This window comes from Carcharhinus amblyrhynchos, chromosome 11, assembly GCF_965287045.1.
Source record: "Carcharhinus amblyrhynchos chromosome 11, sCarAmb.v2.hapA, whole genome shotgun sequence".
Classification (NCBI taxonomy): Eukaryota; Metazoa; Chordata; class Chondrichthyes; order Carcharhiniformes; family Carcharhinidae; genus Carcharhinus; species Carcharhinus amblyrhynchos.
Window position 1 is genome coordinate 82,548,672 of NC_137334.1, and position 26,613 is coordinate 82,575,284.

At 44.2% G+C, this 26,613-nt stretch overlaps 1 protein-coding gene across 3 annotated transcripts in view; it reads right to left on the minus strand.

Moving 5' to 3' along the window:
• Positions 1-8,683: 8,683 nt before the first annotated feature.
• The window catches only part of mrasa (muscle RAS oncogene homolog a), a 61,334-nt gene continuing 43,404 nt past the window's right edge, over positions 8,684-26,613 (minus strand). For all 3 annotated transcript variants that reach the window (XM_080199489.1, XM_080199492.1, XM_080199490.1), the window contains exons 4-6: positions 20,055-20,154; positions 15,404-15,483; positions 8,684-11,906 (exon numbers count right to left, since the gene is read on the minus strand). In XM_080199489.1, coding sequence (XP_080055615.1) covers positions 11,810-11,906; positions 15,404-15,483; positions 20,055-20,154 — 277 coding nt within the window. In that variant the 3' untranslated portion in view covers positions 8,684-11,809. The remainder of the gene's footprint in view (positions 11,907-15,403; positions 15,484-20,054; positions 20,155-26,613) is intronic.

The following is a 26,613-nucleotide window of genomic DNA, read 5'->3' on the forward strand; positions in this document are numbered from 1 at the left end:
TATCGCCTCATTTCCAAAGGATACCAAACTGCACAGTATAACAATGTCGAGACAGAGCACAGGAATGAGATATAGAATCTGGTAAATTGGTGCAGCAACAATAATCTCTCCCTCAATGTCAACTAAACGAAGGAGCTTGTCATTGACTTCAGGGGACATAAAGGACTATATGCCCCTGTCTACATCAATGGGGATGAAGTAGAAAAGGTCGAGAGCTTCAAGTTTTTAGGTGCCCAGATCACCAATGTGTCCTAGTCTCCCATGTCGACACTATAGTTAAGAAAGCCCACCAACGCCTCTACTTTCTCAGGAGACTAAGGAAATTTGGTACGTCAGCTATGACTCTCACCAGATGCATCATAGAAAGTATTCTTTCTGGTTGTATAACAGGTTGGTGTGACTCATGCTCTGCCCAAGACAGCAAGGAACTACAAAAGGTCATGAACGTAGCCCAATCTATCACACAAATCAGCCTCCCATCCATTGACTCTGTCTACACTTCCCGCTGCCTTGGCAAAGCAGCCAGCATAATTAAAGGCCTCATGCACCCCGGACATTCTCCCTTTCACCTTCTTCCTTTGGAAAAAAGAAACAAAAGCTGAAGTCATTTACCAACCAACTCAAGAACAGCTGCTTCCCTGCTGCTGTCATACTTTTGAATGGACTTACCTTGCATTAAGTTGATCTTTCTCTACACTCTAGCTATGACTATAACACTACATTCTGCACTCTCTTTTTTCCTTCTCTATGTATAGCGTGCAAGAAACAATATTTTTCACTGTATGTTAATACATGTGACAATAATAAATCAGATCAAATCAAATCATCTTCTAGAGCTGCTGGAAGTTCCTGGATCTTTTGTTTTCAAACAAGTTGGTTCTTGGAGCTCATTAACCCATGTTTTGATTAACGATGTTATTCCAGAGTTTTTTTTAACAAAGGCTTCCTCCATAACAAATGAAAAATACATCAAAAACTTATGGATTGTGATGACCTAATGCTTTTTGAACCTGTGTGAAGAAAAAATGGCAGATTTGTAAAAATAAATTCCCACTATTTTCATAAAATGAAGAATCTAAGGAAGGCTGGTCCTCAAAAATATTTCATAGGAACAATAGAATCCCCATGGTGCAGAAGGAGGCCAGTTGGTCCATCGGGAGTGCACCAGCAACAATCCCACCCAGACTGTATCCCAGTCACCCCACATATTTACCCTGTTAATTCCTCTAACCTACAAATTTTAGGATTAAGGGGCAATTTAGCATCGCCAATCAACTTACCCCGCACGTTTTTGGACTGTGGGAGGAAATCAGAGTAAACCCACGCAGACACAGGGAGAACATGCAAACCACACACAGATATTGGCCCGAGGCTGGAATTGAACCTGGGTCCCTGGTATTAGTGAGGCAGCAGTGCTAACCGCTGTGCCACCCCTTTCTGTTGAGCTCACTTCAGCCTTGTAGCTGCTTCCCAAAATGAGCTGTGGACACCCTGTGGGTCAAGGCTGTCTCGAGGTTAATATTGCCTTCCATGTTAAAGTGCTGATTTCACCCTACACTCCAATGTGATGCGGCTGCTCCCATAAGTGGAAGTTTTATCTCTAAAGACCTCACTTGAACTGTAAGGGGTAGAAATATGTCACACGGGATTTAAAATGTGGGAGAGTGCAGTCTCGTGCTTAATTGGCCTAATGGTTTAGACACGCTGGGCTGATTCTGATGGGTGAGCCTTACAATTGGCTGATCAGCTGAGCTTGACGCAGGACTGGGCTGGCTAAAATTAAATAAAATTAATCACCAGGGTCCAACCCCAAATCTCCTTTAGCAATAGCTGACGGTCTGTAATAAAGTCTACTTTGCCCCCCTGTTTAAATAAAGATCTTTACAGAGTGCTGCTCCCAGAGGGCACAGAAACATCTACATCATAATGGGAGCAGGACAAATAGACACATCAAGTTTTAAAAACGAATCTATTTGTAATTACACAGATGCTGCAGATAAATGCAGCTCCAGTGAGTGGTTGCAGAGCCGGTGTTTTGTAAGTTGATGCGGAACAGTAAATCTGCCTTTTCCCTGGAGAGCTGAACACTGGAGGAGGTTAATGGAATTAATGCTTCTGGTATGCGGTTGAAAATGGCCAAGCATAACCTCACCCCCTTGTGCTTTCAGACGCCGAAGACGTGAATATTATAGAAAGTGAAACCTTAATCAATTAAACTCCTGACCCCCGGCCCCAGTGTGGAGGGTGGAAGTGTCAGCCTGTTCAACCTCATGCACATCTGAGCCAATACCTTCCTCACCCTCCAGAAAGCGACAATTGATTTTTCCAGATCAACTATTTTCAGTTGGGTCATGACCTAAATTTATCTTTTGTTGGACCCTTCATTTTCCCAGCTTCAGAGCAGGTTTATCCAACCTGATGCCCAGGCTAATGCAAAGACCCAGAGCCATAGTCTCAGATCAATGTGCAAATCCTCATGCATGGATTAACTGGAGCTGCCACTTTTAAATTACACACTGGTGTTACAGCCCTATCCTCACTAGAATGTTAACGCTTCCGTCCTCATTTTCTCACTTGAATGTAGAACCATAGAATCCCTACAGTGCACAGGGAGGCCATTCGACCCATCAAGTCTGCACTGACTCTCCGAAAGAGCATCTTATCCAAGGTTACCCCTGCCCCGCCTGATCCACATAACACTGTGCATTTATCATGATTAATCAATCTAACCTAATATGTGTATAAATAGATTTTTTTTTAAGTAGACTGCTTCTAAAAAGAAATGCATTTCCACAGTGGACAAGTGCAATGTGGGGCAGGATCACAGAATCCCTACAATACACGAGGAAGCCGTTTGGCCCAACCAGCTTAAACTGACAACAATCACACCCAGAGCCTATCCCTGTCACCCCACGTATTTACCCGACTAATTTCCCTGACACTCAGGGGCAATTTAGCATGGCCAATCAAGCTAATCTTTGGAGCATGAGAGGAAACTACAGCACCTGGAGGAAACCTACACAGCTACAGGGAGAATGTGAAAACTCCACACAGACAATGATCTGAGCCAGAATTGAACCTGTGTCACTGGTGCTGTGAGGCAGCAGTGCTAACCACTGTGCCAACCCACAATGACCCTGTGAAGCTCTTGACCAATAGACCTACATGGGAATTGCCCAAGAAGCGTCAACTTCCAATGGGCTATTCCCCTACTTCCTGGGACCCTCTGCTAATGTCTCCAATTGTGAGATAAATTTAAAGATCTCGGATAGCTCCCGCAACACTTGCCTGGGTATTTAGGTAATGTTGGACAGATTAAAACTTAGTCCCTAACACCTGGGTAATGACACAACTGACACCTAACTACCAACTTCCCATACCTATCTGTCCCCCACCACCACTGGACCCTCCCAACCCTATTCAATTTGTCCCATAAAAAGGGGACATGCCCCATCTTACCCTGATTCTGCTTCAACACAGTTCCCCAAGGCATGCTGTACTGCAAATAGATCAATCATAGAATCCTGCAGTGCAGAAGGTGGCCATTTGGCCCATCAAGTCTGCACTGATCATAATCCCACCCAGGCTCGCTGCCCATAACTTCATACATTTACCCTGCTAATCCTCCTGACACTAAGGGCAATTTAGCATGGCCATTCCACCTAATCCACATGTATTTGGACACACCTTTGTGATAGCTGATATAAGACGTAGGATCAGAATTAGGCCCATCGAGTCTGCTCCGCCATTCAATCATGGCTGATTTTTTTTTCTCATCCCCTTTCTCCTGTCTTTTCCCCATAACCCCGAACCACTTAACAATCAAAACTATCTCTCTCTGTCTTAAAGACCTCCAATGACCTGGCCTCCACAACCTTCTGTGGTACAGATTCACCACACTCTGGCTGAAGAAATTCCTCCTCATCTCTGTTTTAAAGGATCGTCCTTTTAGCCTGAGATTGTGTCCTCTGGTTCTAGTTTTTCCTGTGTCCATCCTATCTAGGCCTTGCAGTGTCCTGTAAGTTTCAATAAGATTCCCCCTCATCCTTCTAAACTCCAATAAGTACAGACCCAGAGTCCTCAACCGTTCCTCATGTGACAAACTCGTCATTTCAGGGATCATTCTGGTGAACCTTCTCAGAATCCTTTCCAAGGCCAGCACATCCTTCCTTAGATTACGGGGCCCAAAACTGCTCACAATACTTCAAATGGGAACTGACCAGAGCCTTATACAGCCTCAGGAATACATCCCTGCTCTTGTATTCCAGCCCTCTCAACGTGAATGCGAACATTGCATTTGCCTTCCTAATTGCTGACTGAACCCGCACGTTAACATTAAGAGAATCTTGACCAATGACTCCCAAGTCCCAATGGATCCCAAGATCCTGGAAGACGTGTATAGTAGTATTCAATCAGACTATCATTGTCGCTGCTCGGAAGATGTGGGCCTGTGTTCAAGTACTGGAGTGTGGCCAGATTCACAACATTTGACCCAAAGGCAAGGATGTGCCTAAGATAATCAACAGTCAGGAATTTTTATATTAAATCACCATTAAAATGTTTGTGGTTTGGCCTGAATTAGAGTACAGTGTCCATTTCCAGGCACAACACTGTCGGGAGCAGTTCAAGACACTAGAGAGGGTGCCGAAAAGATTTATGAGCATGATTTCAGAGATAAGAAACTTAGTTACATGGATTGATTGGAGATTTTAGTGTTGTTCTCCTTGGAAGGGAGTTTTGATTGGTGATGTGGGGGGGTGGGGGGGGGCGGAGAGGCAGGGGTGGGGTTCAAATCTTAAAGGGTCTATCAGGGCAGGTAGACATAAACTACTCCCACAGGGAGAGAATCAGGGGGCACCCAGCTAAGGTGAATGGCGAAAGAACCAACTGTGTCCTGAAGAAAAACATTTGCATGCGGCAGGTGGTTAGGATCTAGAGTGCACTGCCTGAGAGCATGGTTTGCTGGCACCTTCAATGGTGGCTTTCAAAAGAGAATAAGCATCCAAAGAGAAAATATTTGCTACAGGGAAAGGGCAAAGTAATGGGATCAGATCTTGCAGAGAGCCAGCAGGAACATGGCAGGCTGAATGGCCTGCTTCTGTGTTGTAGCCATTCGATGAACCTTAACACAAGGAAGCAACATTGGTCTGACTTTTTCAAGTTTGCTCCACTGATGGGGAAGCCTTGTCCATGTGTAGGTTAGGTGGATTAGCCATAGTAAAACATACAGGGTTAGGGGATGGTGTTGGAGAAAAGCACTCTGTCAGAGAGCTGGGGGAGGCAATGGCCTAGTGGTATTATTGATAGACTATTAATCCAGAATGTTCTGGGGACCCAGGCTCGATTCCCATCATGGCAGATGGTGGAATTTGAATTCAATAAAAAAAAACCTACTGATAACCATGGAACCATTGTTGATGGTCAAAGAAACCCACCAGGTTCACTAATGTCCTTTAGGGAATGAAATCTGCTGACTTTACCTGGTCTGGGCTACCTGTGACTCCAGTGACACAGCAATGTGGTTGACTCTCAACTGCCCTCCAAGGGCAGCTAGGGATGGGCAATAAATGCTGGCCAGCTAGCGATGCCCATGTGCCAAAAATGGATAAAAATAAAGACCTGATGGGCCAATTGACCCTCTTCAGCACTGTAGGAATTTTATGATTCATTGCTACCCACTATTTAAAACAACAGCGAAGCACCTTATTAAAGAAAGGGATTTGCTGACAGAATTTAAACAGTATTAAGTAGGTTCTTAAAAACTCGGTGAACAATTGTACACAGATGTACATTTATTTAATATTTATATATATTTACTTGAGTGTATATTTACTTAAGTATATATTTACTCAAGAGTGCAGACTGAGAGAAAAGAAAACTATGATACTGCAATGTTACTTTTTGCACACAGTGCAGGAATACTGCCTCAGATCATGAGTTAATTATACTGGACCTGCTGTAAGAACTCAGTTGACAGTGTACGCCCTTTTTGGAAAGGCTGCCGAGCTCTCCAGACAGCGGGAGACATGAGGTTGTTAGTCATGTTCGATGGTCTATTTAGACGCATTCCATTCGGATACCACACTGGTGCTTAAAACAGTCTGTGGACAAAGATTTTCAATTCACAATCACCTTGCCAAGAGAAAAATCAGGGAACAAAAACCTTTTAGCCATCGATCCCAAGACAGGATCTCAGAGTTGTGCGTTTTAAGATTTGTATTTAAGCTGTAAAGGATATGAATTCATATCAACTAATCAGACCTTTTTATACCAGCCACGAGGGAGGTACAGTTTCACAACCCTCTTCCTCCACATTGGACACTGCAGAGAAGCAGGAAACTTATCCTGAGTACTTAACTGTCCAGTTCTCTTTAAATTCTTCCTGCCTTTGGCCTGTCCACTATTAAGTAGCAAGAGCATGTGAAGGTCATAGAATTGACAAGGTAACAACTACATCACTATTCAGTCGGCATGTCATTTTTAACTCCATTAACTATGGAGTTAAACCGCTTTTTTTTTAAAAAAAGTAGACCATCTCGATGCAAAAAAAATCCCCAGCTAATTATCTCAATAAGCAAAAATTCATTCCTGCTCTGGTAATCGATCCTTGCAGTACATCCTGCTAAATGAACCAGCATACTCCCATTAACCTCAAGAGAATTTAAAGATTTCACATTCACTGACTCATAATGTTAAAGCAGATGATGAAATGTGTTTGCCAGTCTCGTGTTTGTTTCAAAGCCAGCGTGAACGAGAAACTGGTGAAAAAGATTTACTTCGCAGCGTTACTTAAATACAAATGTTGGCAGGTACGGGAAGAAATGCCAGACAGGAAGGAATTTCCTACTTAATGTCACTTACAGTTAAAAGCTGAGGCTCAGACGCTAAATGAAGTGGGTGGATGATACAATTAAGTTCCGACAACATTCTGGGATTTATGTTTTTGTTTGCTATCCTTCTCTGTCCAGCGTTTTAAACTTAGTCGAGACAGCAGATGCACGGTCCGACACACACTTGGGCTGGTTTCCCAGGCCGTGAGCCGTGGGCTAACAGATGTGACAGAGGCGACCATCTATGTTGGCACTTTGCCTGGACCAGGGAGGGTGTTAATGGGGAGGAGGGAGAGAGTGCATTGACAAAAGGCCAGCCAAAAAGCAGAACGGCTGGCAGACCCAAGCCACAAGCAGTCCACTTTTTAATTCTCTTTTTTTTTCCCAAACAAGGAAATATTCTCACAAGAGTGCCAATCTCCGCTCAGGAATGGAGTGTTACTCTCACTTGCTCAGCAGTTTGAGTGAAGGCAGACCTGCCACGTGCCATTAAGAAGTGGATCTTTTCCAGATACTTGTGCCAGAAAATTCAGAACGAAAGACAAACAACTGCCTTTATTAAACTCAGGGTGTAGATCTCAAATTTGTACAATGGTGGAAAACAGGGGATGGGAGTCAGTATCCTTATTTTAACTCTCTCCTAATTTATTTCCATCAATCCCTAGATCTGAAAGATAGACACGGGCAACACTCCTTCCCGTTTCAGATAAACACATATGCTTTAGCCAACTGTCACAGGACACACTCTTAAGAACAAGGGCCAGGCAGTTTAGGCACAGTGGGCAGCACTACTGCCTCACAAAGCCAGGGACCTGGGTTCATATTCAGCCTTGGATCACTGTCTGCATGGGTTTCCTCCAGTTTCCCCCCACGTTCCAAAAATGTGCAGGTTAGGTGGATTAGCCATGCTAAAATGCCCCTTAACACCCCAAGGTATTAGGTTAGAGAGGTTTGTGAGATAACTGCATGGAGTTCTGGGGATAGGGCAGGGGTGAGCCTGGTTAAGAGGCTCTGTTGGAGAGTAGGTTCAGACTCAAATGGCTTCTTTCTACACTGTAGGGATTCTATTCTATTCTATGGTTGAGTCTATGATTTAGGACTGAGATGAGGATGAATTTCTTCACTCAAGAGGGTGCTGAATCTTTGGATTCCTCTACCTTCGATGCTCATTCTGCTCTGAACGTGGGCAATCACACAATCCCTACAGTACAGAAGGAGGCCATTGGCCCTTTAAGTCTGTACCAACCACAATCCCACCCACCCTATTCCTGTAACCCTCATTTACCCTGCAAATTCCACTGACACTAGGGTCTATTGAGTGTGGCCAATCAACCCAACTTGCACATCTTTGGATTGTGGGAAGAAACTAGAGCACCTGGGAGGAAACCCACGCAGACATGGAAAAAAAGTGCAAACTCCACTGCAATAGTCACCCAAGGCCAGCATTAAACACAGGTTCCTGGCACTGTCAGGCAGCTGTGCTAACCACTGTGACACTGTGCTGCCCAGAAATGGATAGATTTCTGGATAATAAATGACACAAAGGGATTTAGGGATAGTGGGGAGGGGGGGAAATGGTGTTCAGCCATGATCGGTTTACATGATGCAGCAGGTTCGATGGGCCGAATGGCCCAATTCTATGACTCCCGCATATACCAACTGCAGAAACTCAGTCTCAGTTTTGTCAATTTGTTTGGTATTATAGAATAGGTCATGCAAAGAAATATATCCCACATCAAAATCCAAGAACAAATTTAACAGAAATGAGAAATGAGAATCGGTTGATTTAGTCCATCCATCACTGCACATATATGTGTTACTCAAAACAATTACACAGAAACCAGTCCTCCAGTTAGAATTTTATTAAAATATTACATCGCTTGTTTAAAACTTTTTTTTTAACCTCTTTTTTTTTCGCAATTAAGGTCACATTGTACAATTTACCACACACAAAACCTCTAAATCTCCAACCTCCAAATCTCTTAACTTGAAGTACAGCAGTAGCCAACAGATTCAGACGGCTGTTGTCTTTGCAACTGTTCAAGTTCATCTTACAAACGAATGCTATTCACACGAGGCCGTGGTTAACCCCTTAAACGTCACCAGCTTACTTTTCAATGGAACAACAGTCCGCTACGTGGAACAGTTTATGGCAGTGGAGTCAAAGAACTGGAAACGTGTCCTTCTGTGGGGGTTTTCCACCAGTGTGTGGTACTCATACAGTTAAAGGTGTAGTCCAAAAATTCCAAGCCCTTACTCCTCTCTGGTACCAGATACTGAAAGGGTGTCATCATCCCTTTAAACTGTTGTGTAAACAATTTAATGCATGGTTATAGTTACCAAATTGCACTTTAAAAAAGGTTGAGATGCTCTGACCTCATCGCGTCACTTACCGAATTCACCGGTATCTTGCAACCAACAATTAGCTGGTGCCAACAATTCATGTCACTACGCAGCAATTACAAAATACAAGGAAAAGCTTGGTCACACCACCTGCAGACAACTTTACCAATCCTATGTAATACAGGGGACTCTCTCAATAAAATGATGTCGCAACATCATGAGTCTTAATAAATTATTCCGGTGGCAAAACACCAACTGAGCAGGAGGATCCAATGTTTATAGTTGCAAAGCACATCAGTCCCATTGTGCCCCATAGTTCTGGCCTAACATATTTCTGGAAGCCACCATCTTATATTCCTCCACAGCAGCCACCCTGCGGAATGTTGGAGGGTGATTACCAAAGGTTACGAAGTTAGGGCTAGTTTTGTGCTGATGGCTAGTCTGTTCAAACTTATTTCGATCAAAATCCCTCTGGTCTTGGCTGGATTTGAACAGCTGCCAGAGGTTAAAGGTGGTAGCCCTGATGCACTCTCACCTCAGTCAGGAGGTCATGCCAGAGCACTTGAGCCTAGTGCAGGGCTGGGTCTGCTGGCACTGCCAGTTATCCCCACCCTTCAGACCAAATGCTAAACAGAGCACGTTCTTTTGAGTGGATGCAAGAGATCCAATCCAATCAGAGCAGGGGAGGTCTCATGGCTAATTAGTTAATCATTAACAGATTAGCTTGTCATTAATCTCATTTCACTGCTGTTCCCTCCAAGCACAAACTGGCTGCCATATTTATTTACAACAGTGGCCACATGTCCAAATGCTTCATTAACAGAAACACTCTGCATTCTCACGTCTGTTCCATTATGGGGACACAGTCATATAGCAATTAGCGCATGTACTCTTGTGCAACAGTTGTTCAGCTGAAAGCAGTTAATGTAAAAATTAGGTTGCAGCATTGTGAATTCTCCCAGTTCTCTATTAGCAGAATCTTCAGGCTGTAAGGACTGAGCCCCTGGAACTGAAACCGAACCCCATGTGGAAAGGAGAACTGCCACAAAGGGACAATGACACTTCTAATTCTATTGTTGCTCAGACCCACTCGGTAGAAATTGCATGATTTCCCAATTGGATGTCAATGACTTCCAAGGCCAAAAGCTGAGCATCGCTGGGCTGATGCCAGCCATGGGGAAGAGTTTCATACAGCACCTGGTCACATAACATTAAAGGTAGTGACATCCAGAGTAGTGTCCCAAGCTCTTGGTGAAATCACTCGCTACAGAACATTAACTGCGATGCGTCAACAAACATTCACTGGGGAAAATAAAATGCCCAAAGCATGGAGCTAAATAGTGGGGTGAACATTGAAAAATCTCAAAAGGCTAAGTCAGCACTTCCCATTTTACTCAAGAGGCCACTGTAAAGATTACGTAGAGGGTGAGTTGTGTGTAAGTCAGCTCCTGCACGCTTCCTGGCATGTATCCAGTTACAGATTTTCCTTGCTAACATTGCAGCAGTCGAAACAGAGCTTTAAACACAACTTGCAAGCTCCTCTCCCGTCCGCGCTCTGCCCACTTTACAGATAAGGAATTCCACCTTGCCCATGAGCTCTGCCCCAGCTGGTTCAATTAGAAACAAGCCTGTGACTGACTGCTGCCTTTCTCTGGCTACAGAAAATGACACGAGAACAAAAGATCATTTTTGTGTCTGGCTTACTCTGGGAAGGAAGAATTTCCCTCTTGATCAGTTAGGGCATTATCTTTTTCATATGTCTGGTACCAGAAAAGTTGCCACTTATACAAATACACTGTTTAAACAAATCAAATTGCAGTGCAGTATTTAACAACCAAGTGTATAAAATGGGGTTGTAAACCCAACAAAAAAGTGCAGATATTTTAAACAATTACAAAAAGAAAAAAATAAAGACAAACTGCCTCCTTTTCTGTGAAGGTCTTCCATTTTTGCATTGAGTAGTTGCAGACTATGGGCTACTGAGCAGCCACAATTGAATGGGACAAGTAATGTGAAGCTTTTCTTTATGCATTTAAAAAAAAACATTGTGGATGGGGTTGGGGGAGAGAGTGAGAGAGCCGCAGTTGTTCAAATTTATGGACTGTAAGTCTGCTGTGTGCCAAGTTTGACGCAATGTGCAGGAGGCAACCGCAGATGGATTTAATTCTCTCCATTCACCATTCCAGTCCGTCTCCTCTCTCCACCAGGCAGGTGTTGGCGACGTTGCCCTGCGTCCTGGAAAATGAGGCAAGGTGCCACGTCACTCGTCGAGTTGGGCACATGACAGCTCAGTTCAGTGCAGCAGTTCAGTTTGACGCACGACTTGGTGTCAAATAAAATAAAAAGAATAGTGGCTTCTCTGCCAAATTCGGTCAGAGTGAAGTCAGACGAGGTGCCTTTGCATTTCACAAAACGGGTCCTTACCCAGAGCGTAAACCTGTTCCACGGAGGAGGGGAGTATCTCCCCCCACCACCGAACCCCCCCCGCCCCCGTCCCATACATAACACTGCTACAGTTTACTGCGCACAGTATGAAAGGTCCTTGTGTATTACACAGGCGATATATAACTTAGCACTGGCTTCAACGTTCCTATTGAATTGGACAATAGCAGCTTTCAAGTAGGCAGAGGGGCTGGTCACATAACCGAGCATTGCAGTTTGTTGGAGCCAGCTGTCCTGTCTCCACGCCATTTTGCTTTCTTCTTTTTCTGGCTCTTCTCTGGTATTTGTTGCCTGTTTGGAACGAGAGACGAAAAGAAAAACACACACAGCGCATCGTGAGTTAATGTCCTTCCTTTGCCAACAGTTTCATTATTTTCACACTTTGGGTCAATGGACTCCTTTGTTTGCTTACTGTGGAGTAAGGGGGGAAAAAAAACACAAGGAAAGCTGGCAACTGCTCCAAATCACTCCTCTGTGGCATTATGAAGTCCAGTCAATGATCTAGGAGAAATGTCTTTTTTTAAAATCTCAAGTGTGCTTAGAATGTGGAGCCAGCTATCGCATGGAGTCGTCAAGGAAAATTGCAAGACGCATTTTTAAAAATGCATTTGTTCATAGGATGTGGATATCTTTGGTTAGGCCAGCATTTATTGTCCATTTCCAATTGCCCCCAAGGTGGTTGTGGTGAGCTGCCTTCTTGAACCACTGCACGAACTGTTGGGACACCCACATTGATGTTAGGGAGGGAGATTCAGGATTTTGATCCAGAGTCCTTCAGACCCAGAAGGACTTGTGATATATTTCCAAATCAGGATGGTGTGTGGCTGGGAGGGGAACTTGCAGGTGGTGGTGTTCCTTTGCAGTTGCTGCCCTTGTCCTGCTAGGTGGTAAAGCTTGTGGGTTTGAAAGGTGCTGGAGGAAGTCCTTATGAGTTGCTGCAGTGCACGTTGTAGATGGTACACACTGTAACCCGCACAACTTGCCTGGGTTTGCAAAATCTCACTAACTGTCCTGGCTGGAGACATTACACATCTCTTTAACCTGTGCTTAACCCTCTCTCCACTCACACTGTCTGTACCTTTAAGAGTTGATTACCTGTAAAGACTCGTATTCCAACCATCATTTAGTAAATTGAGTTTGTCTCTTTATATGCCCTGTTTGTGAACTGAAATCCAACTCACCTGATGAAGGAGCAGTGCCCTGAAAGCTAATGGCTTGTGCTACCAAATAAACCTGGTGTTGAGACTTCTTACTGTGTTTACCCCAGTCCAATGCCAGCACCTCCATGTAATGGTAACCACCCAGAATGTTGATAATGGGGGATTCAGCAATGTTAATCTCATTGTACATCAAGGGGAGTTGGCTAGATTCTCTCTTGTATATAGATGGTCATTCCCTGGCATTTGTGTGGGATTGGCGTTGCATGTCATTTTTAGCCCAAACCTGAATGTCTTGCAACATCAGTATCTGAGGACTTGCAAATCATGCCAACATTGTGTAGTCATCAGGGAGCATAGTCAGGAAACATCCCCACCTCTGACCTTACCATAAAGGGGAGATCATTGATGAAACAGCTGAAGATGGTTAGGTCATGGACTCTTTCTTGAGGAACACACGCAGTGAAATCTGCGGACTGAGATGATTGGTCTCTAATAGCTACAACCATCTTTCCTTGTGCTAGGTATGACTTCAACTAGTGGGGTGTGTTCCCTCTCATTGAAACCTGTTTCACTTGGGTTTCTTGATGGCACATTTAAAAGTAAAGTTTATTTATTAGTCATGGGTAGACTTACGTTAACACTGCAATGAAGTTACAGTGAAAATCCCCCAGTTGCCACACTCTGGTGCCTGTTTCGGTACGCTGAGGGAGAATTTTAGCATGGCTAATGCACCTAGCTAGCACGCCTTTCGGACTGTGGGAGGAACCCAGAGCATCCAGAGAAAACCTATGCAGACACGAGAAGAATGTGCAGACTCCGCACAGACAGTGACCCAAGCCGGGAATCGAACATGGATTGCAGCGACTCAAGAAGGCAGCTCACCACCACCTTCACAAGGGCAACTAGGGATGGGCAATAAATGCTGGCCTTGCCAGCATCACCCATGCCCACAAATGAATAAAAAAAAGTCTGTGGCACTGTGGGGCAGCAGTGCTAACCACTGTGCTGCCCAAAAAGGATGAAAAGGGGAGAAAGCAATAGAAGAAATTGCAAACAGAGTTGAGTGAAGCAGGGAGGGAGGAGAGACAGATGAAACATTGACAGCAATATAGACAATTTGAGTCGTAAGGCTCCTGTGTGGAAGCGAGTAATTAGGGCGTGGCAGTGGAATTGTTTGTGTTTGACTTTTCTACATTTTTTGAATCAAATGATCAAGTCAAATTATGAAAACTTTCAATTCCACAGCAAGATTTGTTAAAGTTAAACTTTATGATCCTTAAGTGCTTTTACTGTCTAACATCCAGTGGAAGTAGACAACAGTGCCAGATTTATATTGTGTACAAAACGGAGGGGCTGAGACAGTCCATCCAATTTACTCCATTCACCTTAGCGGAGGAGGTCAAAAACCAGGGCGTAACGGGTTTGAAGTAATTGGTAGAAGGCTCAGGAGCGGAGAGGAAGAAATTTTATTTTCAGCCAGAGGATGGTAGTGACCTGGAATTCCCCGACTCAAAGTGCGGCAGAGGCGGAAACCCTCTGCACATTTTTAAAATGTTCTTGTATGTCTGCACATGCAAGGGCGGCACGGTGGCACAGTGGTTAGCACCGCTGCCTCACAGCGCCAGGGACCCGGGTTCAATTCCGGCCTCGGGTCAGTGTCTGTGTGGCATTTTCACATTCTCCCCGTGTCTGTGTGGGTTTCCTTCCACACTTCAAAAAAATGTGCTGGTTAGGTTGATTGCCCATGCTAAATTGACCCTACTGTCAGGGGAATTAGCAGGGTAAATATGTGGGATTGCGGGAATAGGATGTGGGTGGGACACTAGTCGGTGCAGACTCAATGGGCTAAATGGCTTCCTTCTGCATTGCAGGATTCTATGATTCTAGATTCGAAGAGCTGGGATCTGCAGGGTTACAAACTGAAAGCAGGAAGATAGGATTAGACTGGGTGGTTTTTCATTGACTGGCACAATAGGCTGAACGGCTTCTTTCTGTGTCGCAAACCTTTGACGATTGGGGATTTTAGGTTGAAGAATAAAAAATAATTCCTCAAAGGAAAAATGAAGTTGAATTTCATTGCAACTGGTAGCTCAAAAGGAAATGTCCAAAGGTCTGAGGTCTGAATCCTAACCTGAGCTTTCCCTCAATAATGGGTTTAAATCTGGAGACGCCATTCCCCATGTTTACATCGTATAATGTTCACGGGTGGCACAGTGGTTAGCACTGCTGCCTCATAGTGCCAGGGACGCAGGTTCAATTCCTGCCTCGGGTCACTGTCTGTGTGGAGCTTGCACATTCTCCCCATCTCTCTGTGGGTTTTCTCTGGGTGCTCCACACTCCAAAGGTGTGCGGGTTAGGTGGATTGGCCGTGCTAAATTGTCCCTTAGGATCTAGGAGAATTCACAGGGTAAATATATGGGGTTGCAGGGATGGGGCCTGGGTGGGATTATTGTTGGTGCAGGCTCGATGGGTCGAATGGCCTCCTTCTGCAGTGTAGGGATTCTATAAATACTGTTCTTTTATTTATACATCATTCAAGTGTCTTTGCATTAGAAAGATTGCAGAAAATCACACTGAAAATAGAATAGATGAATTCTACAGCAGACTGACGTAATTTCAAGTACCTACCTTATGACTCGAACAAGATCGTGAAAGGCTTTGTCAACATTGAGAGGTGGATCCTTGGCACTAGTTTCTATGTAAGGTATCTGGAGCAAAAAAAAACAAAGCAAAAGCATAACTATCGAGGTTCAATCCCTTCACCTTGTTCAGATATCCCGGCCAGCTGGTGCGGTGGGGGTCAAATATTCACAAGGTGGATGGTATTAAATTTAATTCTTATGTGAACACAAGCTGCCTGATGTCTTCAAAGTTCATGGATGACATTCAGGATCGAATTTCAAAGCGTGCCTCTATCCAGCTCACAATAAACAAGGACTCGCAAAACACCACAGCTTTTAATTTGATATTACACTCTCCACCGTTTATCACTGGAGTGTCACTGTCAATGATGATATTCCACCCCCCCCACGAGGCAGACAGTCACACCGCACATCTACTATCGGTTATTGTAATGGTAACATTCTGGGAGCTGGAGGGTGGCAGTGAGTGCATATTCTGGCAAGTAGGGGAGCTACAAAAGAAAAACTTGTGCCTGTTAAAGAAGGTTTGATAGCAAGTCCTGTTGCATCCCTTTCTAGAAATGGTCTTGTGGTTGCCCACCTCCAAAATAAAGAATCGGGGGCTGCAATCTACCAAATGGCACAGCGCAGTGGGCTGGGGCTGGAGCTGGAGGGGCGGGGGGGGGGGTGGGTGGGGAAGGAGAGGGGGGTTGGTCACAAACAGTAACAGCAAAACAGATTATGGTTTGACTATTTTGAAACTGCTGATCTGCCTGTGGTTCGGTTTACCACGCAATATGATGACCTTCACCTACTGCTGACTTGAGTAGCCAGTCTGTGATAAGCAATGCCTCTGCAATTGAATTCAATTGAAATGGCAAATTATTTAGTGTCATTTATCAAAATAAAAGTGGCTGGCCTAACAACACAGAATCCCAACAGTCCGGAAGGAGGCCATTCAGCCCATCGAGTCTGCACCGACTACAATCCCACCCAGGTCCTATCCCCACAACCGCAAGCATTCACCCTAGCTAGTCCCCCTGACACTAAGGTTAATTTAGCATGGCCGATCTACCCAATCCGCACACCTTTGGAGTGAGGGGGGAAACCGGAGCACCCGGAGGAAACCTGGGGAGAACGTGCAAACTCCACACAGACAGTGACCCAAGCCGGGAATCGAACCCGGGTCCCTGGCGCTGTGAGGCAGCAGTGCTAGTCACTGAGCCACCATGCTTCTCTTTATGTAGGGCCTTTAATATAATAAAACAGCCCAAGGTGCCGACTTGCCTCTCAGCATAATCAGAGTGAAATTAAAACATCAACTGGAGAGAATGCAAGAGAATTGAAGGAGTTCTCAGAATGGCAGGAAACAGAAAGATTATCACAATTCAGAGTGTCATTAAGAAAAGGTAACAAGGCTAGACTGACCATATTCTCAGGCCTGAGAACTTGCTGAAGGAAGGTTAAAGGTTTGTAAATCAAGAAGGAGAAAGGAAATGATGATATTAGACATCTGATATTAGACGTTTCTACAAGCAACTGAAGAGGAAAACATAAGGCAGCAAGGTGTGGAGAAACAATAATGTAAAGTTTATTTATTAGTCACAAATAGGTTTACATTCACACTGCAATGTAGTTACTGTGAAAATTCTCTAATTGCCATATTCCAGTGCCTGTTCAGGTACACCGAGGGAGAATTTATCATGGCCAATTCACCTAACCAGCGCATTTTTGGAGCGTAGGAGGAATCTGGAGCACGCAGAGGAAACCCATGCAGACACGGGGAGAATGTGCAAACTCCACACAGACAATGACCAAGCTGGGAATTGAACTCGGATTGAACTTGCAGTGCTAACCATGGTGCCACTGTGCCGCCCCCATGCCATCATGTGCTTTGGTACATCCCTACCATCATCAGAATTGAAGGAACGCCATGGCCATCATGGTGGCTGGTTTAAGTGGTTTAAGGGGAGTGCAATCACGATGAAAATGAGCAATTTTGTGGGAAGAAGCCCATGAAAGCAAAACAAGCAAATAAAGTAATGCACATCATGGGTACAACAAGAGGAATGTATTACCCTATACTGAAGTCATGCTATAGCCTGACTTGAAGTACTTGATACGAACACAGTGTAAAATGGCAAAGTGTAAAATGGCAAAGTGTAAAATGGCAAAGTGTAAAATGGCAAAGTGTAAAATGGCAAAGTGTAAAATGGCAAAGTGTAAAATGGCAAAGTGTAAAATGGCAAAGTGTAAAATGGCAAAGTGTAAAATGGCAAAGTGCTCCAAATTTCAGCAGTGATGTCCTTCATGTTGGCAAGTACACAGGCCCATCATAACCAGAAAGAGATGCTTTTGTTACACATGAATCTGGCCCTCTTGCATAAATCAGGGTGCCCAAAATATTAGAATATTGCTGCTTAACATTCACATGTCTATAGCTAGTGAAATCAACCGGAAAGCAGGCTCATTCTAGTCAAGTTCAAGATGGATTTTGCATTCAAGTAGGGAGGAGGAGTACGAGTGAAGTCACTGAGCTAGGCGGCTAAAAATAGCAAAGCGTTGAAATAAATTGGTGGCCATGGCAACAATTCAACTTGGGTGTGATGAAACTTGCACACTGAATCTGTTGCACGGCAATAATTAAGCAATGCTTTGTTCAGTGCAATAGTACTTTGTGTGGGTGGACCTTTTCAATGCCGGTGAAGGTGGCTGTGTATTAAGTTCACCCTGTTTGTGCTGTGGAGGCAGATTTAGAATATTGACGGCAACACTCCAACAACATGAAGCCTGCACAGTGGTTTTAAATCCATCACTCTGTGCCTTTGTCACGGTGCTGTGCTGAACAGGCACACTGGGAGCTCAGCCTGCAACTCAGAACGAGATGGTAGCACCATGAACAAGTAGCATCCCATTTACTCTGCTCAAAGATACAGAGCAATGCTGGTGTTCCAAAGACATGCATGCAGCTACATTCAAGAACAGAAGTTTATTTATTAGTATCACATGTAGGCTATATTAACACTGAAATGAAGTTACTGTGAAAATTTCCCTAGTTGCCACATTCTGGCCCCTGTTCGGGTACACCGAGGGGGAATTTGGCATTGCTAATGCACCTAACCAGCATGTCTTTCGGATTGTGGGAGGAAACTGGAGCACCCGGAGGAAACCCAGGCAGACAAGTGGCACTGCCTCTGAAGAGAGTATTGCAACAACCATCTACAAGGCACAAGGTGGGAGTGTGATGGGAAACTCTCCACTCAACTGGATGAGTGCGGTCCAACAACAGTCACAAAGCTCAACTCCATCAGGACAAATCAGACTGCTCAAATAGCACCCCATCTGCAACCGACAGAGTGGCAATGGTGTCTACTATGTACAAGATGCCCTGCAGCAACTCACCCAGGCTCCTTCAACAGCACCTTCCAAACCTGTGACCTCTTCCACCGAGGACGAGAGAAGGCAGCAGGTACACCACTTGCAAGTTCCTCTCTCAAGCCACACACCATCCTGACTTGGAAATATATCACCGTTGCTTCACTGTCTCTGGGTCAAAATCCTGGCACTCCCTTCCTAACAGCACTGTGGTTGTACCTACACCACATGGACAGCAGCAGTTCTAGAAGGTTTCTTACCATCGCCTTCTCAGGAGCCATTAGGAATGGGGCACAAATGCTGGCTTAGCATTGACATCCACATTCCGTGAATGAATAAATAAAAACAAAAAAAGGTAGCACCTTTAATGCATTAAAACATCCTGTGGAACTTTCCAAACGACACATGTCAACTTGATCGAAAAGTTAGATTTTAAAGAAGTATCTTCAGTAACGAAAGCAAGGTAGGGAGGCAGAGATATGTAGAAGGACATGCTAAAGCTTAGGGCCTAGACAACTGAAAGCATGGCCACCAATGGTGGAGCAAATTGAGGATGTTCAAGAGGCCAGAATTAGATGAGGGCAGAGAGCTTGGAGAGTTTGGGGGCTGGAGGAGATTAGCGAGAGAGCAAGGGGTGAAGCCACGTGGGTACCTGAAAACAAGAATACAAATTTTATAATGTATAACAATGTTATACATTATAACAATGTTTGACCAGGGGTCACTGTTGGTCAGTGCGTGCAGGATTTGGGTGAGATTTGGGCAACAATGTTTTGCTCAAATTTACGGAGAGCAGAATGAGGTTGACCAGTGTGGAGTCAAGTCTACAGGTAACATTGAGTTTCACTGTCAGATCAGCCGAGACAGGAGAGAGTCCCTGGGTGCAATTTTACCGCTTTGCCCCCCCCAATTTTGAGGCTCGCAGAACGGACTTCTCCATTGAGATGGGATTTTACGAGCATTGCCCAAGCAAAGTTCTAAAATCCCGACCCCCATCTCGTACTATTAAATCCGGAGCAAATTAAGCTTTGGATTGCTGGTATCAAGTGTTCCCATTCATTGTGCAATGTGTCAAAAGCTTGTCTGTTCAAACAAATGTCCACAAACAAATGACAGAAGGTCAGAGCTGGGAAATATATCACTTGGGCTTCATGACACAAATAATCTGTCGTGCAGAGTGAGACAGCAGCAATTTGTTATCAATAATACACAGATTTCAACATCTTTCATCCAGTTAGGAAGCACTTGGAAGCAAAGCTCCCTTTGAAAAATTACAAACTCACATTGTACTTTGCAGCCATCTCCCGCCCTTGTTCACTTGTGACTTTTCGCAAATGCATCAAATCAACCTTATTGGCCACCAGTATCATGGGGAAAGAGTCTCTGCAATAAAATAAATAGAAACACAGATTAACTGGAGGCATTATATGCTCGACAACGCTCAGAGAGAAAGATCACTGAAACTAATTGACTTTCCTCCATTCACACACATAAAGCACCAAGTTGTCAATAAACAGTAACCTTTTGCATTTAAAGCCTGTTCCGCATGAAAATATCTGGAAAGTGTTTTGCAAAATGGAAAAGGTATATGAAACACCAACTCTTGCACAAATCAATCAAGGATCTCAACCCATCGATAAGACTGGTTCTGCATTTCTTCCAAATCATAGCTTTATTCACCACTTGCTGTGCTGCTGAGACATGCAGGCCAGTAGGTTGTTCAAAGGTGGAACCAGTTGAGTAGGGTGCTCCCCTTGGCGACACCAGTTTTTGTTTGCGAAGGTGAAACTCAACGTCGATTCTCCTGCTGTTTAACGATCCAAGCTGGAGGTTGTGCCTTTGGAAAACCACCAACGTCAACCAGCCCATAAATCTTTCCCTTCCATTCTCACGCCATCAGCTAGTATACAGTGAGATACCAGATGCCACCCATGTAACCACAGTTAGCAGGAACCACAATCGAACAGGAGAGAATGAATACAGGGAGACAATCAAGAGGGAAGAAATGTTTTCACGTCACTTGGAGGGCCGAAGGACTTGTTCCTGTGATGTACTGTTCTTTGTTCTTAAACATACGTAGAAAATAGAAGCAGGAGTAGGTTATTTGGTCCTTTGAGCCTGTTCAGCCATTCATATGATCATACCATGATCCCACCTTTTCCCCTATATCCCTTTAGCCCCAAGAGCTATTTCTAATTTCTTCTCAAAAATTGCACAACATTTTAGCCTCAACTACTTTCTGTGGAAGTGAATTCATCACTCTCTGGGCAAAGAAATTTCTCCTCTCCTTAGTCTTAAAGATTTACCCTGATCCTCAAACTATGACCCCTAGTTCTGGACTTCTCCACCATTGAGTACAATTCTTCTGAATCTACCCTATCTAATTCTGTTAGAATTTTGTAAGTTTCTACGCGATCTCCTCTTACCCTTCTAAATTCCACTGAATATAATCCCAACCGACTTAATCTCTCCTCATATGACAGACCTGCCATCCTGGGAATCAGCCTGGTAAATCTTTGCTGTTCTCCCTCTATAGCAAGGGCATTCTTCCTAAGGTAAGGATACCAAAGTGGCACATAGTATTCCAGGTGTGGCCACACCAACATCCCTATACAATTGCAGTAAAACATTCTTACTCCTATACTCAAACCCTTTCACTATGAAGGCCAACATATCATTTGCCTTCTTTACTTTCTCTTGTACCTGCACACTTATTTTCAGCGACTGATGCACAAGGACACCAAAGTCCTGCTGAGTATCCACCTCCCACAATTTACATCCTTTTATATAATAATCACCCTTCCTATTTTTGCTACTGAAGTGAATAACCTCATATTTATCCATTTTATACTGCATCAGGTCATACACCTTCACAGAAAAATATGAAGTTGGATAAATGTAGATAAAGAAAAATGGTCATACAATATTAATTAGCAGAACGTCCTTTCTGTTTAGAATCACTGACCTGTGAACAAGATATGGAAGTTTTTGAGAGCATTTACTTTGCTTAAAACTGCTGTCAAAACCAGTGTAAAATTCCCTTTCGATCAGAGACCGGAGGCAAAATTGAACACCGTTTCCAATTAACCAGCTGAGGATCATTTTCTGCATTCCATTTGCTTTACAGGCCAAATCCAAGGAATATACTGAGCTTCAGTTTCACTGCATTCATGGCCATGGATTTATCTTGTGAAATACTGCCTCCAAGGCAGTGTATTTACAGCGGGAACTGATAACATTGATGCGAGAATGTAAGATCTTCACCAGGACAAATGATATACAGGTCAAGTGGATCGGCCATGCTAAATTGTCTCTCAGTGTCAGGAGCACTAGCTAGGATAAATGTATGGGGTTATGGGGGGATAGGTAGGATTATGGTCGGTGCAGATTTGATGGGCCGAATGGCTTCCTTCTGCACTGTAGGGATTCTGTGAACTCCAGAGTCTTCAAAGCAATTTTGGCAGTTTGATGTGAAATCACGTTGCAGACGGGGAGGCAGAGTCTGGTGTTGGCATTGCTCTGCTTTCAACCAAGTGTCCCTGTAACATGGCTGGGGTCGTCAGTGGGAAACAAACCAAGCCTCATGGACGTGCAACATCACTGAAAAGAAATTGATCAGCAGCCTTAACGCACCCTTTGTTTTTGTTGAAAGTTTCATTTGATAACCTTGCCCCCAATTATTTCCAAATGGAATTTCTACAGCACAGGCCCTCAATTTCACTCTGCCCCAGGACTTCTTGAAATCCCCATTTCTCTAACCTCTTCCCGGGAAACCAACTAATTCAAGGTGCTGTTCTCACCTTTCTCGATACATAATCCTGGACGATGGATGTTGTTTATTTGACCAAGTGGAACACCATAACCATGTTAATCCTATCTTGATTTGAACGCAAGTTCTTAGCTGTGTTCACTTGATTTGAACATCCCCCTTGGTTGCTAGATCTAGAACTAGGAGGTCAGGATCTCAAGATGAGAGTCTAGAGCCAGGGGTCATTGTCCCAGGTAGGGGTCTAGAGCTAGGGGTCATGGCCTCAGGATAAGAGTCTGGAATAGGGGTCACAGTCTCAGGCTAAATGTTTAGAGCCTGTGGTTACGGTCTCAGGATAAGAGTCTGGAGCTAGGGGGTCATGGTCCCAACATAAGGATCTAGAGCCAGGCATTCATGGTCTCAGGATAAGGATCTAGAGAAAGAAGTTACGGTCTCAGGTTGAAAGTCTAAAGCCAGGGGTCATTGTCTCAGGATAAGGGTCTGGAGCCAGGGGTCAAAGTCTTAGGATAAGGGATTAGCCATTCAGGATGGAGAAGGGGAGTGATTTCTTCACTCCAAGGGTTGTGAATCTTTGGCAATCCTGTACTCCAGAAATCAAGCGATGATCAGTTATTGAGTATATACAGGACAGAGATTAATAACCTTCTGGACTCTTAAGAGAATGAAATAAAATGGTGATACAGCAGGAGGTAGAATAGCAGCCATGTTCTTATTGAACCATAGAAAAGTTACAGCGCAGAAGGAGGCCATTAGCCCCATCTTGTCCATGCCAGCCCAAGGAGGCCCAGGTGCCCTTTCTAATCCCATCTTCCTGCACCTGGCGATAGCCCTGTAGTTTACAGCACTTAAGATGCAGATCCACGTATTTAAAAAAAAGAGTTTAATGTCTCTGCATCCACACCAACTCGGACAGTGAATTCCAGACATCCCGCACCCTTTGCGTAAAAATGTTGTTCCTGAAGTCCCTCGAGAAGCCACGCAGTCTAATCCTGCTCCTATTCTTTCTAGTTCTGTTAAACTATTCCACGGAAAGTGGAGCTTGAACGCAATGACTAGTTGCTGTGCAGTTGATATCAGCATAGATTGTCAATTAAACAATTCTGGTGGATATGTCTCAGTGCCAGGATAGTTGTTCATTTACCCATCGGACAAGCAGGTTCTGGGGAGATGTAACACTGATGTGGAGATGCCGGCATTGGATTGGGGTAAACTGATGTAACATTGCCAGAACAATTATATTGCATGTATATAGAGCCTTTCACAACTTCCTGATGTCTCAATGTTGTTGACTGCCAATAAAATACACCTGAAATATAGACACTGCTGTAACATAGGAAATGAGGCAGCAAGTATTTGCACAGCAAGTGCTCACAGCAATGACTGTGTGTCCCCACATACTGTGACATAGCGAAAACTATTGTTTCTGGCGTGTTACACAGACAAGACATACTGCTCATAGAGAAGGAAAGGAGAGAGTGCAGAATGGAGTGTTACAGTGATAGCTAGGGTGTAGAGAAAGATCAACTTAATATACGGTAGGTCCATTCAAAAGTCTGATGGCAGCAGAGAAGAAATTGTTCTTGAGTCGGTTGATACATGACCTCAGAATTTTGTATCGTTTTCCTGATGGAAGAAGGTGGAACAGAGTATGTCTGGGGTGTGTGGGGTCCTTAATTATGCTGGCTGCTTTGCCGAGGCAGTGGGGAGTGTAGACGGAGTCATGGATCTATTGCAGTGAAGTTGGCTGAGGGATAAATAGTGGTCAGGGCACCAGGAAATCTCTCCTGCTCCTCTTCAAATAGATATTTTATGTTTATCTGACAAGGTGGACAGTGGCATGGTGGCACAGTGACTAGCATTGTTACCCCACAGCACACAGACTCAGATTCAGTTCCCGGCTTGGGTCATTGTCTGTGTGGAGGTTGCATGTTGTCCCCCGTGTCTGCGTGGGATTTCTCCAGGTGCTCCGGCTTCCTCCCACAGTTCAAAGATGTGCAGGTTAGGTGGATTGGCCATGCTAAATTGCCCTTTAGTGTCAGGGGAAATAGCTGGGGTAAATGCATGGTGTTATGGGAATAGGGCCTGGTGGAGGGATTGTGGTCAGTGCAGACTCAATGGGCTGAATGGCCTCCTCCTGTACAATAGGATTCTATGACCCCAGTTTAACACACATCTGAAATCAGCATTGCTGACCGTGCAGCACTCTCTCAAGCTTAAGTGTTCAAGTCTCTGGAATGGGGTGCAGACTCATAACCTTCCAATTCAAAGGCAGAAGAAACTGGAACCAGGATTGCCACTTGATTCCATTTATGGGCAGGCCACATTTCTCAAGCCAAAAATTCTAAAGAGATTTTCTAGCACATCACTGAAAGAGCTAATTTTAGCAACACAAATAACCACCTTATTGAAATTTGACTGCGATGCTTGTCAAAACTTGCTGACAGGTAGAGAGAGACTGATGTAAAATTATAGCACCTCACATGTGAATATACAGGGTCAACAGAAAGCAGGCTTGTGCCAGTTGCAGTTTTCTGAGTAGGCATTAATGCAGAAAGGTGAGGCATTTGGAAGGGATTGAAATTAAGTGAGAAGGTGAATCCAAATCCTGTAAAATTTCTGAAGCCCAAAAGGTGACTTTAGTTGGGAGAATGGTTTGAAAATAAACTTCACCTTGGAAACAAATGTGGGCAAGAACAGAAGACAAGTTTTAAAAAAATAAGTACATTAAATCTACACACATTGAGTATTTGAGACCCCGAGATCCTGATAATTGATGACCCAAGCTTGCCCAATTGTCTTGCTCATGGTTTGGCCAAGGGCTAAGGAATGGCCAGTGCGGTGCCTCACATCAGTCCCTCTCTACCTGTCAGCAAGTTTTGACAAGCATCGCAGTCAAGTATCAATAAGGTTGTTTTTTATATTGCTAAAATTAGCTCTTTCAGCGATGTGCCAGAAAATCTCTCTAGAATTTTTAAACTTGAGAAATGTGGCCTGCCCATAAATGGAATCAAGTGGCAACCTTGAGTCCAGTCTCTTGTGGCTTTGAATTGGAAGGTTATGGCTTTGAACCCCATTCCAGAGACTTGAACACTTAATCTTGAGGGGGTGCTGCACAGTCAGCAGTGCTGATTTTAGATGAGTGTTAAACTGGGGTCATAGAATCCTACAGTATAGAAAGAGGCCATTTGGCCCATCGAGTCTGCACAGATCACAACCCAGCCAGGCCCTATTCCCATGCATTTAATGGTAAACCAGAGCTAATCAAGCCATATCCTTTTGATGATCGAGGTTTTTCTGGGCTGAAACCACACTGAAAGGATACTTTTAACTCCTACAGAAACCACCTGTCAATGGTTCCAAATGTTTGAGAGAACTGGCACATGTTTCATCTGTCCACGTTTTCTGCTCAGAGATTCCACACTTAGGATCATCCCACAAAGCAGCCCACGTGATTGGCACCATATCTACAAACATCCACTCCCTCCAGCACCAACGCTCAGTGGCAGCGGTGTATACTATCTACAAGATGCACTGCAGCAATTCACCAAAGATCCTTAGATAGCACCTTCCAAACCCACAACCATTTCCATTTAGAAGGACAAGGGTAGTAGATGCATGGGAACACCCTCCAACACTCACCATCCTGACTTAGAACAAAGAACAACACAGCACGGGAAACAGGCCCTTCGACCCAACGAGCCCACGCCACCATAGTCCCAGATGACATTTGACTTGGAAATATATCACTGTTCCTTCGCAGTCACTGGGTCAAAATCACGGAATTCCCTCCCTAATGGCAATGTAGTTCAACGCATAGAAGATTGGTAGCGATTCAAGAAGGCAGCTCATCACCTCTTTCTCAAGGGCACTTAAGGATGAGCTAGCCAATCACACCCATGTCCCACAAATGAATAAAAAAAATTCACATCAATGCCTATGCAACAATATTAGAAGTTTCCAGGAAATAAAGAATATACAAAGATGTTCAATACAACATCTTTTCAGTTCAAGACTGGTTCAATGAATGGGAGAAGGAGATATTTTGACAACTTCATAAGTTCAGAACGCTAGAT